The sequence below is a fragment of the Ovis canadensis genome, chromosome 2 (genome assembly GCF_042477335.2).
Source record: "Ovis canadensis isolate MfBH-ARS-UI-01 breed Bighorn chromosome 2, ARS-UI_OviCan_v2, whole genome shotgun sequence".
In the NCBI taxonomy this organism is placed as follows: domain Eukaryota; kingdom Metazoa; phylum Chordata; class Mammalia; order Artiodactyla; family Bovidae; genus Ovis; species Ovis canadensis.
The window spans coordinates 186,483,218-186,498,255 of NC_091246.1; the positions used below are offsets into that span (position 1 = coordinate 186,483,218).

Below are 15,038 nucleotides of genomic sequence, written 5' to 3' on the forward strand. Positions count from 1 at the left end.
TAATGTTTGATTTTGGCCACATGGAAGCTAACTGGAATACCAGTTATCCTTACAGTCTTATAGATCAGAAAAAAACAAAAAACTGCCTTAATATATGGTAATAACCATGTATATTTTCAACAAAATATGTCATAAAATTATGCATCATTGATAAGAGTTCACAAAAGCTGATTAGATTTAATGTAATATGTCATTTTCTTTAATCAGTTTACTGAAAGATTAAAAAATATAAACACAGTAAATAAAAAAACTAGAAAAATCAATGTCTATCCATTGTATTTAATTCATGAGTTAATTATTTAAGTAAATGTATATTATTTTGGGCACCTTTGTAAATCATCATTTTTGTTAGTCCATATAACAAAAGTATGAGATGGTTGTTTTCCGCAGAAACAAAATCTATTTTCACTCAAAACTTCTGTGACATATTCTCAGAGTAACATTGTCTCATTTTTTATAATCAAATAAAATAATACTTTAGAATCTTTCTTGTCCTATCCAAGGTCCATATCCAGTAAATAACAGTCAAAATTTGAACCCAGACTTCTCTGATTTGTAAACTGAACCATTTCTCAAAATGTAGCCCTTTTACTAGCAGTATCAGCCACATCTGGGAAATTATTTGAAGTGCAAATTCTTATATCCCATCCAGACAGAAATGCTGCAGGTGGAGCTCAGCAATCATAGGTTTAATAAGCTTTCCAGGACCTCTGGATGATTTTCATGAAAGTTCACCTTTAATAACTGCTGAGCAGTAATATGCATCTATATGTAGATATATGCACATATTAATATATCAGTATTTTGTTAACATTTGCATACTAATTAAAATTATCCAGGAATCTTGTTAAAGCCCAGGTTCTTTGATCCACACCCCAAGATTCTGATTCTGAGTATGAATATAGGTCCAGTTGGGGCCATGAATTTGTGTTTATAAAATTCTCATTTATTCTGCTGGCTAATGAACAGCATTTTGAATGACATTGGAAAATACTGTGTCCCCACCCTAAATTTTAGCATATTTGATCAAGCTAAAGAAATGATTGCACTCAAAAAATACAGAGAAAGACACAATGCTTTCAAGGTGGAACATGGCAGTTTAATTAAAACAAAAGTGATGTGAAAAACAGTTACTAAGAGAGGAAGAAGGGTATATTGCTCAAGACAGAGGAACCTAGGCACTGGAGAGTTTTAGAATAAAAAGCTTTACAAAATTTGACACCAGAGGCTTCTCTGTGAGGCAAGTTCATTGCTTATTTTCCAGGAAGCCCGTTATCATATGAACCATTTTCATAATCTCTGTTTATGGTCACCACATTTCTAAAATGAAAGCTTTTCCAGACTCCTTTCTTTGGATCAAACTCCTGACTTGTGTATGATACACTTCTACAGATGTACTAGTCAGTTTTTTTAAATGAAGACTTTCTTTTTTTTCAGAGCAGTTTAAGATTCACAACAAACTTAAGGAGAAGGAAGATATTTGTACCATATATAACTGCTTTTGCCACTCAACATCGCCCCTAGAGTTGGGTTTGATAACAGCTGATGAAGCTCCATTGACACATTGTAATCACCCAAAGTCCAGAGTTTGCATTATGGTTCAACCTTGGTTCATGTATTCTATGAATTTGGACAGATGTGTAATGAAAGATACAGAGTATTTTGCTCTGCTCTACAAATCTTCTGTTTCTTCATCTATTCATCCCCCCTCCCTCCCCTCCATGCTCCTGATTTTGAATAAGTTAACAAGATATTCTTGAGGAGCTATTACTGATTGTTGGAGGAACACATCATATTGCTTCTGGTCCTAATTTAACTCTGGATTTTGGATTTTTTTCACATTCCTTGAATGTGAATCTTCATTATCTTTAAATCAGTGCTATTATTCTCCTTTGATTTTTACCAGGTCTTTTAATTCAGCTCACTTTTAATTTCCTTGTCCTTTGTATATCTCACTGGTCTTCTCTTCACAAAGCAGCTAGACCACAATGATGATGATGTATTTTTTAGAAACACATTGGGCTACAAGTAGTCAGTTGATTCTATTATTTATTCACACAAACATTCTTTCACCCATTCATCCAGCATACTTGCGATATGTTGATTTAAGTTCCCAGGTCTGCTCCCTAAAAGTTCACAGTATATTTTAAAAATTTGGATGATAATTGCCTAGGAATGAACTGAAGCAAAACTAGAGCAGTTAAGAACATCCTGGGGTTAAATACTGGCTCCCTTAGTTATTGGATGCTTCACCTTGAACAATTTGCTTAGCTTTTCCATCTGGGAAATGGTTTTAAATAGGCCTTAGGACTGTAGTAGGAACATACAATAAGATAATTCACGAGGTGCTTTAACACATATGAGGAGCCAGAAACATACTAACTGCTATACAGCCTAGTCACTATTTCATGTATTTTGATTTAATAGACTCAAATTACAGTTTCTTACCACTATCTTTCTAGTCTTCAAGCTAGGTGCATAGTGAAGGCAATCTGCTCCATACTACATCCTAAGGGAATTTATACCTCATTTTAGTATTCATTATAATTTAAAAGAATACCTGTGATGACTAATGCATGGAGCAGATTAGGTATTGTGGAATTTTCAGCACCAGGATTTGGTATGTTTTCTTTTTCTTTCTTCTTCCTCTTCTTACTTTTAAATTAACCAAGCTCTCTTCCCTTTGCATTTCATATCCTATAGTGTGAGTTGTTTTGTAAAGCCAGCCATTCTAGGGGAAGAACACAGTAGTACTGCCTAATGAATAAAGCCATCATGATTTTCTATCACCTTTAATTGTCTGACTAAAATGCTTGAGAAGCAGCAATCTACAAAAACAATTGAAAGCAATCAAGTTGTTGAATTTAAAATCATTTCTACTTCAGAGAAATTAAACGTTTTCCCTATTCTAACACAAAATTGCAAAAGAATCAAAATGCATTTTCTTTCTTTCTCAATATATTCTAATACTTAATATATTTGCATTGCAACTTTCATTTTCTCAAAGGCAGGTCAAGTGAACCCAACAATCAAATTATATGTTGTAAACCTATATGGACCAACTCATACTTTGGAACTCATGCCACCAGATAGCTTTAAATCAAGGTATGTAATTTCAATTTCACTTTTACCAGAAAATAGATCTATTAACTCCAATGATCATTTTGTTGCCATTTGGAGAGAGATGTGATCAGATCAACAAATTCACTTGAAAATAAAACTGAGGTTGCCTCCATTAGTGTAAGAATGAACTCATTCTGGATCTCTTCTTGTCCCCAGGAAGAATTTAGAGTTTTAAGGTGATTACCAGCACCACAAAATGGCTGAATATACTGATAGCCAGAATTAGATCTTTAGCAGGAGACATGTGTGAGAGAGATGGGGGCAAAGGATAATTTTCTATTGAATTTTCTTCCTGAAAATAACTGCTCCATATTTTTAAATGGCTCTCTTTAAAAGAGTACCATCTTCCTAAAATGTGTATGATATTCCAACTTTTTCCCTGTTAACTTGCCAGTGATTTCCTAGCTTTGTTCTCCAGGCAGAAAAATTCAATGAGATTTTGCTTTAAATATCCTACACAAAAATCCTATTTATTTAAGCTCTAGTATGGAGAAGGCAATGGCAACCCACTCCAGTACTCTTGCCTGGAAAATCCCATGGATGGAGGAGCCTGGTGGGCTGCAGTCCATGGGGTCGTTAAGAGTCGGACACGACTGAACAACTTCACTTTCACTTTTCACTTTCAATAGTTGGAGAAGGGAATGGCAACCCACTCCAGTGTTCTTGCCTGGAGAATCCCAGGGAGAGGGGAGCCTGGTGGGCTGCTGTCTATGGGATCATACAGAGTTGGACACGATGGAAGACTTAGCAGCAGCAGCAGCAGGGACAAAAGAAATATATCATATGGATCAAAAGCATCATTTTAATATTAGTAAAATCTCCAATAACTGAACAGCTAATAAAATAATCATGTGGATTGTGAAATCCACAGTGATCTCAAACTTGTAAGTTGACTTTTCAAATTTTTTAACCTGGTGAAAATTTACAACATTTCTGGAGATTTTACACTATGAGTGAGTGAATTTGCTCAGTCATGTCCGACTGTTTGTGACCCCATGGACTGTAGCCTACCAGGCTCCTCCATCCATGGGATTTTCCAGGCAAGAGTACTGGAGTGGGTTGCCATTTTATTCTCCAGGGGATCTTCCTGACCATATATTTTACACTATATTGAATGATATAACTAAGCTTATAGTTTGTTTTTTTAATATCAAAATAGTTACAGGGTGACTGATTGAAGTTGAAATACCACTTAGTGTTCCATTGACATATTTTGGAAATTTTCATCATATTTAGGATTTTCACAGATAGTACAGCCTCCAGTTTGTGGACATTTTTCCTCCTTGAAGAGTTGTTAAAAATATATGTTATGCTTACACTGGAAAGGCCTCCATTAACTATCTAATATCGACTTTTCCTATTATTGATGGAAAAGATGAAGTCCAAAGAAAAAGTATGCTTGACATAGAATCCTAAGATTAGTTGGCAGGAGAGATAGAAAGTAAAATAAAACATCTTTCAAGTTATAGAGTATTTTATCTAGATTGTGATAAAAGACTTTTATCACAAAATTGACATATAGAATACAGTATAGGTTGACCAAATCAGATGAAACTTCCACTTCTGAACTTGGTTTACCAGCAGTGAAAGTTTTACACACAAATGAAGCAATTATGAAAATTATTAATATTTTTTTGTTATCTGTCCTTTCTCTGATTTGTTTGGCACTCTGAACTAACAGAAAGGGCACTAGACTGGAGTGTTTGAGTTATATCTCTGTTGCCACTTTATTATATGACCTTGGATAAGTCACTTTATCTCTCTCTGGGCCTGAATGCCCTCATCTTAAAATAATAATTTCTAATTTTCATTAATTTTAAAAATCTTTAAAATGGAAGCCAATTTTATAATGTCCAGATTTCTTTCTTAATGCTATTACTTGAGCATCTCTAATGAATTCACCAGATAGGACATAGTAGTGTCAGCAAATACAAAAATTTCTAAAGGTGGAATCAATTGTCATTATTAGAGTATTAGTTAAGCACATATCTCTTTAATATTTGAGGTAAAATATGATCAAGTTAGGTACCCATTGCAAAAAGATATTGCATATCTTTAAATGTAAGAAATCTAATATATAGAAATATAGAATGATATACTAGATCTCTCTAAGAATGAAGAAGCATCCTGTGAAGAAAAAGTTAAGTGTAATTCAGATATGTTGTTCTGGCAATGAATTTGATCTACATTTGGAACAGTCAGGTAATACCTTATGTATACAATGTATGTAGCATGTTAGCATGTTTTGTTTTTCTTCCATAATTATGTAACTTGGAGAAGGAAATGGCAACCTACTCCAGTATTCTTGCCTGGCAAATCCTACAGACAGAGGACCCTAGCAGGCTACAGACCATGGGGTCTCAAAGAGTTGGACACAACTTAATGACCAAACAACAAAACAACAATTATATAGCTGCGATTTTTTACATGTGAAATGCACCAAAGTGTGATTTACTCTTTTTGTTGGAAAACTCAAGATCAAAGTTTACTTCAAAATGGTGTTTTCAAATGTTCCCCGTGCTTCAGTTTTCATGTTTCCTTACGCATTTCCTTATTCATTTATTCCTGATGAACACTTTAGTCCAATTTCCTATCACCTATATTTAGCCTCTCTAAGCACAGGTGTTAGTTTAATGGGTCTAAAAACACACAAGCATGAACAACATAGAAATATATCTACGGTGCAAATCAAAGAATGCTACATTTATCTGCACATCAAAGGGAAATTAATCTCATACTTTCTCTTGATTTTGTTTTAGGATTTTCAGTATCTATAATAGTTAATACTCAGTACTTTAGCCATATGGAAATTTGCTAGAAAACTATTGTGCCCTCCCTGATTATATACACATTTGAGATCTAAGAGTTATCATTTTTCATAATGTATTGGTCAGGGTTCTGAAAATTAAAAAGATGACACACTCAAGAGGGGCAATTGAAATGTATTAATTAAGGGACCTTTAGCAAAGATATGGGAAGGATTAAAAGGAAACTCACAAGGGATGGGAATGCAACAAAAGAGTCTGCAATAGCAGAAAGCTTTTACTACCCCAGGACTGAAGGAACCATGGGCAGGCTTCCTTAAAAAGCCTGAAAAGGCCTGTAGCAAAAGAACAGGATGGACCAGCAGGTAGAACAATTCAGTCACCACGAAACCAGACCCTAAAGAGGGGAGAGTGTCCAAAGAATAAAACTGAATCCTCTCCTCTAAAGCTTTGAGTTCCTCCAGAGGTCTCTCTTAGGCTAGGGGACCTGTTGGTTGAGTTCAGGCTCTGGAAACGGTGGGAGCAAGGGACAAATTCCAGACTAGATCTGGCAAATGGAGCATATTCAATGCAAATGATTTAAGGATAATGTTGACCTTAAGAAATTTATCTTGGTTATACTTTAGGGGGGGATTGGAAATGTCCACCAGGATACACAATAATTTTTCTGAAGCCATGTTCTGTCTGTTTCTGGTTCTGTTTCTGTCCCTATCTCTTTTTTTCTGTCTTTGTGTATGTATGGTGTGTGTGTGTGTGTTTCAGTCTTTCTCTTTCTCTCTCTCCACACACACAAACACATACAGACACACACACAAGCCTATACATACATGATGATTTATCTTAGCATTATTTGTGCTTTTCCTGAAAACTTGCCATATTTTTCTCAAATGCATTATAGATTATATAACTGTTTCAACTGCATTAGTGTCTTTTGGACATGGAGTTTACCCTAGGTGATACTTTGTGCTGTGTGCTGAGTTGCTTAGGTCATGTCCAACTCTTTGCAACCCCATGGACTGTAGCCTGCCAGGCTCCTCTGTTCCTGGGGATTCTCCAGGAAAGAATACTGGAGTGGGTTGCCTCCAGGGGATCTTCCCAACCCAGGGATCGTACCCAGGTCTCCCGCATTGCAAGTGCATTCTTTACCATCTGAGTCACCAGGGAAGCCCTTTGTGGTACTTTGCTGCTGCTGATGATGCCAAGTCACTTCAGTCATGTCCGACTCTGTGCGACCCCATAGACGGCAATCCACCAGGCTCCCCCGTCCCTGGGATTCTCCAGGCAAGAACACTGGAGTGGGTTGCCATTTCCTTCTCCAATGCATGACAGTGAAAAGTGAAAGTGAAGTCGCTTAGTCGTGTCTGATTCTTAGCAACCCCATGGACTGCAGCCTACCAGGCAAGAGTACTGGAGGAGGGTGCCATTGCCTTCTCCTTTGTGGTACTTTAGGTATCCTTTATATACTTATTTTCCTTTATCTGTCTTCCCAATCTTATTTGCCATGGTATTCTTAAATCATTCAAAACTAACAAAAACTCTTTATTTTTGTAACTGTTAGATATATGAGTGTGTACTTAGTCGCTCAGTTTTGTCCAACTCTTTGTGACCCCATGGACTGTAGCTTGCCAGGCTCCTTTGTCTATGGGTTTTCTCCAGGCAAGAATACTGGAGTGGGTTGCCATGCCCAGCTCCAGGGGATCTTCCCAACTCAGGGATTGAACCCAGGTCTTCTGCACTGCAGGTGGATTCTTTACCATCTGAGCCCCAGGGAAGCCCCATGAGATATATAAATATACAAATTAGTTTATTGGTACCAACATTAGTAGCAATACTTCCATATTTATTAAGTGCAGTATTTCCATAGATGTTGGAGAATTTAGGTATGAACTTAAAAACATATAACTAACTTTTAGAGGAAATATTTTTATAACAATGAATCATGTAGATTTTTCTACAGGGTAGTGAATTGTTACACTGTTTTGAAGAAGTGATCATCTCCTGTGTTAATTCATCTCTAGGCTGAAGAATAAAAATAATGGTTTATCTTTAGATTCTCCTTACTCTCCATCTTTGACATTATTTTGTTTACCTGAAATCTTTCTTTTTTCATCCACCCTTTGTGACCCATTGTTTTCAGACTGTTTCATTCATGTGATGCTGTCAAACTGCCACTGTCACTCTGGGCTTAAAACTGCCATGCTTTTTCTTCCTATTTAATTGAAGCATGTCTAGTCTGCATCTCTTATTTTTCCAATGAATGTCTATGCCTTCCAAAAATATAATTAATAAATGTATGTTTGTTAGGGAAATGACCCTTCTTATAAGTAATGCGTATTTACTATTAATAACAGAGGTCTACAGAGGACCTAGCTGCGAGTTAGTCATGAATGTCATCACAATACACTAATGGGCAGAGATCTTGGATTATCTGGAAGCATGTGAGCATATTTGCACAAAGACTGTTATGAACAAAGGGGAGTGATTGAACAGGAAGCCAGTGAAAACACAGGTGTGACTACTAACGCACCTGTCTGCTGATGATGCTGGCACCTCCATTTCACACACCCTTGTGAACAATTAGATCTCCTGTACCAGACCACCCAGCTAGTAGAAAGTCTTTCTTGACTTGAGTGCAATCCCTCTAACCTGCTTGTCTCTGTCTCTGTGGCTCAAGAGGACCAGAGAGATCCTTGAGGGCTTCCTGGGTAATCCAGAGCCATGGAGACTAGGAACAAGCAGGAAAGCCAGTTAGAAGGAAGGGACAGTTTTGCTGGCCACTGGTTGTGGGACACCAGATCTAATGTGTTCATGAGATGAAGTTCCAGGAGGACAGCCACATTTGCAACAGGCAGGCCAAATAGTGTGGCATTTTCAGGTAAGGGCATGTCCTTACTTCCTCATTAAGAGCAACCCTAAATATTTATATGCAAACTGAAAAAGTCTTTATGAATCATAAGGAGATGTGCACCTAGGATCTTGAAACAAAGAAAGAAAGAATATGGGATTGATCGTCCCTACCTTTTTAGGTGTCAAGTTCCACTTATCTTTCATTTTGGGTATTTCCAACACTTTATCATAGAGATTTCAATGGTTTGAAATTATCCCAATGAACTTTACAAGTTTTATTTTATGGAGAACTCTAATCCTTATGAATATATGTACTAAAATGTCTCACATAAGACTAAATTTTGCTTATGAACATAAGATACATTATGCACAAATGCACAAAATAATATTATTTGATCAAAGAGAAAATATAAGTGGTATGACTATAAATAATAATTTTTAACTTAATTTTACACCTAAGTTAGTTTCCTTTTAAAAATCATTTATTCACCAGATTTGTACCAGTTGAATTTTCTTTTTAATTGAATTTTAATTGTTTTTATAAGTAAAAATTTTCTTTTAAGCCAAGATTTCCTGTCATAGGTAACAAATGTAATGTATCAATATCTGGGAAGACATTGCAAATATGTTCTTAAAACATTTCACTTGAGGACTATTTTGAAAGGAAAAACACTTAAAATGAATATTTAAATTTTATTTGTTGTTCCTGCTGTTATCTATTTTAAAAATCATTCATGTTAGTTCTCATTTGGCACACAGTATATTACCACCCACTTTAGTTAATTGAGACAAATTTCTGATCATTTGTAAAATTCTTCTATGTGGCATTATTTTTCAATAAATATGGGCACTTTGATTTTGCAATCTATGATCAGTTGTTTATAACAATCAAATTTGTTTTCCTTCAGTTTTGCACTTTTATGCCAATTAATGATAAATATATATTCTCTCAATTCAGCATTTTTTCCTGATTGATTATAGTATCCATTATCATTTTTCTCCATGCTAAAATGTCTAGGCATTTCTTAAAAGCTGATGCTTATAATTTTTCCTTTTTAGTATTCACACTGCCCAACATAATATATGTAAAATAAATCAGTTTAAATAAAGCACAGTGAAAATGAACAAGATATAGATATATATAGATATATTTATTAAGAATTATAAGTTCCATTGATTTGGCCAAAGATTAATCCTAAATCAGTTGCATATTTTATTCGAAGTTGCTTTGTTAACTTTATTTAGGGAACTTTATTCTATGACTTCACTGAGTTTCTAGGCAATTTTCATGTGGGACTCAGCTGGTTGTGAAAGCTACTGGATGTCTTGAAGAGCTTGTTGAAGAAGATATGGCAAGATTCACTGTATAACAAGTTATGCTTGTCCTTCCACTGATGTTTTCTCTTTGATGGGCTAACACATTTTCTAGAGATAGTACTAACTACTCAATAATGTTAGCAATGTGAGATTCAGGTAGCTGAATGTCTAACCCAGAAGTGTCTAAGGACAGAAGGTTTTTCTTTCATAAGTGTTTTTCTTCTAAGTCATATAAAAATCTGATGGATTAATTTTAACATAATATACATGGATGGCATTTTTCAAACCATTTCTAAAGCATCCCATATATTCTTAAACTGGGCAATTTTGTTAGATTTTTCTTATCATAAATTGAATTATGGATGAGTGCATTTGTTATGTGTGGATTGGGGGGTTTTGTGACATATTATGTAAATTTCCAAACATAGACTCTATAATGAAAAAATATAAACTGTAAGGGAAAAATATAACTTTTCCCAGTCCACAGCCAGTCTGAGGACATCATAATCATCATAATTAGCATCCTCAGTATACCAAAAATTCGGTAGCCCTTCTCATTACTCTCCATTTGATTCTTTGTATGCTTTAAACTTTTTCAAGTGAATAAGCTAGAAAAGCAATATTGTAAGAAGTATTATGAATAAGATTGAGAGTAGCCCTTGTCCCACAAGCAAAAAGACCAAAACAAACTATTCATGACTCTGTATCTCAAGTCTTCTTGGATAAAGTGAGATGACATAGAAGTCATACCTAAGAAATAATTATTAAATCAATAATAAGATTTGCCTTTTAATTTATTATGGAATATTTTTGAAAAAGTAAAATAGAATATAGCTTAGAAAATTTTTACTTACTTTGCACATATGTTAGTACTGTTAATAATCAACAAAAAATAAAAAAATACTTATAGAGGTATAGCATTTTGATTATTTTTATTTTTCTAAAAATATTCCTTCTGTGAAATCATTCATTTTTAACATTAGTCTCAGATTTTCTGTATATTTGTAAATGTGCACATGTTTACATATATATGTATACACATAATTTGTATTTGCATATGTCAATACTTGAAGAAGCACATGTATATGTGTATATACATATATATATATAGAGAGAGATTCATGTAATATGACATCCTTATAGTGTTTTCTTTATTCTGCATATAAAATAACAAGTATAATTTTTGGAACTATGCAGGTTCTCTGGCTCTTAATGTAAATTCTAATTTTGTTTCCAAACTAGAGAATACTATATCACTATGGTTAAATGGGTAAGCAACACCAAGACGGTGGTCAGATGGTTAAACCGACCTCAGAACATCTCCATCCTCACAGTCTGTGAGACCACTACTGGTGCTTGTAGCAGAGTGAGTATAATTTGCTTTCCTTCATGCTTAACATAAAATCATTTATGCTACCTCTCAAAGGAAAAGTAAACAGTCATTTGTGCAAAGACTTCACTATTTAACTCTGAAGGTAGTAGAATAGTCACTCTATTAGCAGTGTATACTTTAATTCATATGTCTTACATACTTTGAAGTAAGAAATACAGATGATAAACCAAAGAGAATAAACTAGGCTTTAAAACAATGAATTCTTACATAATATGAAAGATAGTCCAAGCCTTGTTAGTTTCACTCTCAAGTATGAGCTTTCTCTCTACATTTTGACAGTGATTAACTTGAGAACATGGGATGTTTCTTTTCTGTATTTTTTAAACATACTCTGAAAGATTCAGAGATTTTCTGTAGTCCAGATTAGTCTTCTAACAAAGTGTCTCTGTCTTTACATTAATTGAAAGTAGTAAAAAAAAAAAAGATTCTTGAATATCTTTTGAAAATATATTGTATTTAAATTCTATAATCATATTTATAAAATATTCAGTTGATTCTATACATATAGTTTTTAAGATCCTTAATAAAGGAGATACTTGAATAAGTTTAAATTGTTATGATACATATTGGATACTTGGTAAAGAATTCTCAATTATTTAACAACAAAATTTTCAGACTTATGCTTCTGGATATGATGGAGTAAATGTTGCCAGCCTAGTATCTCTACAGAAATCAATTCTAAAACTTTACAAACTACATTAAACAACTATAGTCAGATGATGGACAATAAGACAATTGAGACATGAAAGGTGAAATAAACCTGTAGTTTCTTCCTGTTGACACATTTGAGGCCACATTGTAAGGTAATAGCATCCAAGAAAAGCACAACTGATCCATTAAGACAGGGAGAATTAGTTTGAGGCTATTGTGGTGGCTGAAATTTGCAGGATAAGTGCCACAGGATGGGAGCTATATAGAAAAGAACTTCAGCAAACTATGTAAAGGATCTCTTAAGTCTTTATCTCAGTACTTAGCTGTGTAAGTACAGGGCCTATCTCAGAAAGAGAAGCAAATAGAAAATATGAAGGTTGCAGAATGCTTGGAGACTTTGGACCAATGAACAGCAAAAATAGAGATCTTTCAGTAAAAGCCCTGAGTTCAACTCAGAGCCCAGAAAGAAAAAGTATTAGGAATAAAACTGCTGTAAACTCCTTCTAATAAACCTTCAAATTAAACCTTGAAGGAATCGAGTTCATTTGCTTGTGAACTAGCTGCCTGACAGAACAAAGTCTACTCTTCAAAAAAAATAAAAATGAATTCTCAAAACTTAGCATTCACAATATCAATCATACAATTAAAATATTCTATATACCTAGAAACATAGAAAATATAACTCACCCACCTCCCCAAAAATAAGTAGCAGACTTACAAAGGATATAGATTTTGGAATTAACAAACAGACTTAAAAAAAAAAAAGCTTTTACTTGTTTTTTTTATTTAACAAGTTAAAGAGTGGCTATAATTAGTAAATAGATGAAAAATCTCAGTAGCTAAATAAAAACTATGAAAATAGAACAATGGAATTTCAGGGACTGAAAACTACAGTGTCTGAAATGAAAAATTGTTTGGATGAACTTGTCAACATGTTAGAATCTGTTATAGTAGGGGAAATAGAAATAATTCAAACAAAATTCCTAAGGGAAAAAGGCTGGGAAAAAAATGAACAAAGCCTCAAATTTTGAGATATTGGGGTGGAAAATATGTAAGAAACACTGACTTAAATATCCCAAACCTGATGAAAAACCATTAATCCATATATCCAAGAAGTTAGCAAATCTCAAAATAAAGATAAAATATGTCACAACATACTACATAAATTATTTCGAACAAAAGATTGAGACAAAAAAATAAGTATCCTGAGAGAAAAAGCATGTTACATATTGTGAAATATAATGATGAGTAATACTGCTTCTGTATTGGAAAGCAATGGAAAGACACTGTTAAAGGACTGAAGGAAAAAATGTATCAAACTAAAAGTCTATATTCTATGCAAATACCCTGCAAAAATGAAGACAAAAGATGATAGATTCAGATAAACAGGAACTGAGATAATTCATCAAAAGTAGATCTGCAGGAAAGAGATTTATTTAGGCTAAAACACCTGATATCAGATGAAAACTCAGATCAAAGTTAGGGAAGTAAAGGTGCCAAATATGATAAATGTGGGAGTAAAATAAAATGCACTCTAGTTTTGAGCTTTTCAAAAAGGTATTAGAGAAATAAAAGTTTTAATATTAATAGAGTAATTTAATAATGATACAGTGTCAGTTGATTAGGAAGCTATAACAATTCTAAGTACCTATATATCTAATAATAAAGATTCTAAATACATAAGCAAAATTTATAATCAAGAGCTGACAAAGCTAAAGAAGAAATAGAAAGAAATATACTTAGGGACTTAAATATGATTTTCATTGTATTGGAAGAAATATGTAATCAAAAAGTCCATAAATATAATAAAGGATTCAGACAATACTAACAACTTAAGTGGATATTTAGGAAAATTTCATTCAATGACTATATAATCAATAGTCCTCTTGAGTATAAAGGAAATATTCACAAGTCTTAAAATGCAGAAGCTGAAATCAAGCAGAGTATATTGTTTGACTACAAGAGAATTAAATTAGAAATGGGTAACGAGTGTTAACTGGAGAAGAGTGTGGCAACCCACTCCACTATTCTTGGCTGAAGAATCCCACGGATAATGGAGCCTGGAGGGCTACAGTCCACATGATCAAACAGAGTCAGACATGACCGAAGCAACCTAGCATGCCTGCAAATAAAGAATATTTGGAAAATATTTGAAAATTTTAAAAATGTTCCTAATAACTCATAAGTTAAAGGAAAATCACAAAATATTTTAGAATTCAAGCGCAATGAAAACATAACTTGTCAAACTATTATTATGTGGATGAATAAAATGATATATATTAAAACAGAGTTTATATCTTTAAATGCTTACATTAGAAAAGGAAGAAGGTATTCAATCAATGATAAAGCTCTTATGAAGCTAGAGAAAGAAGTATAAATTTAGTTCAAAGCAATAAGAAAGAATGAAATATAAAAATAAAATCACAAATAACTATAAAACAATCTATAGAGAAAATCAGTGAAAGCAAAAATTATTTTTAAAACATGAAAACCTGATGAATACTTATGTGTACTGATGAAAAAAGAAACACCCCACAAAGTGCCAGTTTCAAGGTGAAAGAGTCCCAATGGATATATTGAGGGCATTTTTCACAGAATTAGAACTAATTAACTTTGAAATTTGTGTGAAAAGACAGAAGGCCTCAAGACAGCCAAAATAATCTTGAGAAAGAAGAACAGAGCTGGAAGTATCACACTTCCTTGACTTCAGATGATACAGCAAAGCTACAGCAATCAAACCAGAATGGTATTGGCACACACCAGACATGATCAGTGGAATAGAATAGTTAGGCTGGAAAGAAACCCACACACTTAAGGTCAATTAATCCACAGCAAAAGAAGCAAGAATATACAGTGGAGAAAAGACAATCTCTTCAAAAAGTGGTGCTGGGGAAAGCAGTATATAAAAGAGTGAGATTAGAACATTTCCTCACTTAGTATAC

General features: G+C 33.9%; 1 protein-coding gene across 1 annotated transcript in view; it reads left to right on the forward strand.

Moving 5' to 3' along the window:
- DPP10 (dipeptidyl peptidase like 10) overlaps positions 1–15,038 on the forward strand; it is a 769,909-nt gene that overhangs the window by 653,474 nt on the left and 101,397 nt on the right. The window contains exons 10-11 of the mRNA XM_069577778.1: positions 3,008–3,105; positions 11,295–11,418. Of these exons, the coding sequence (XP_069433879.1) occupies positions 3,008–3,105; positions 11,295–11,418 (222 nt within the window). The remainder of the gene's footprint in view (positions 1–3,007; positions 3,106–11,294; positions 11,419–15,038) is intronic.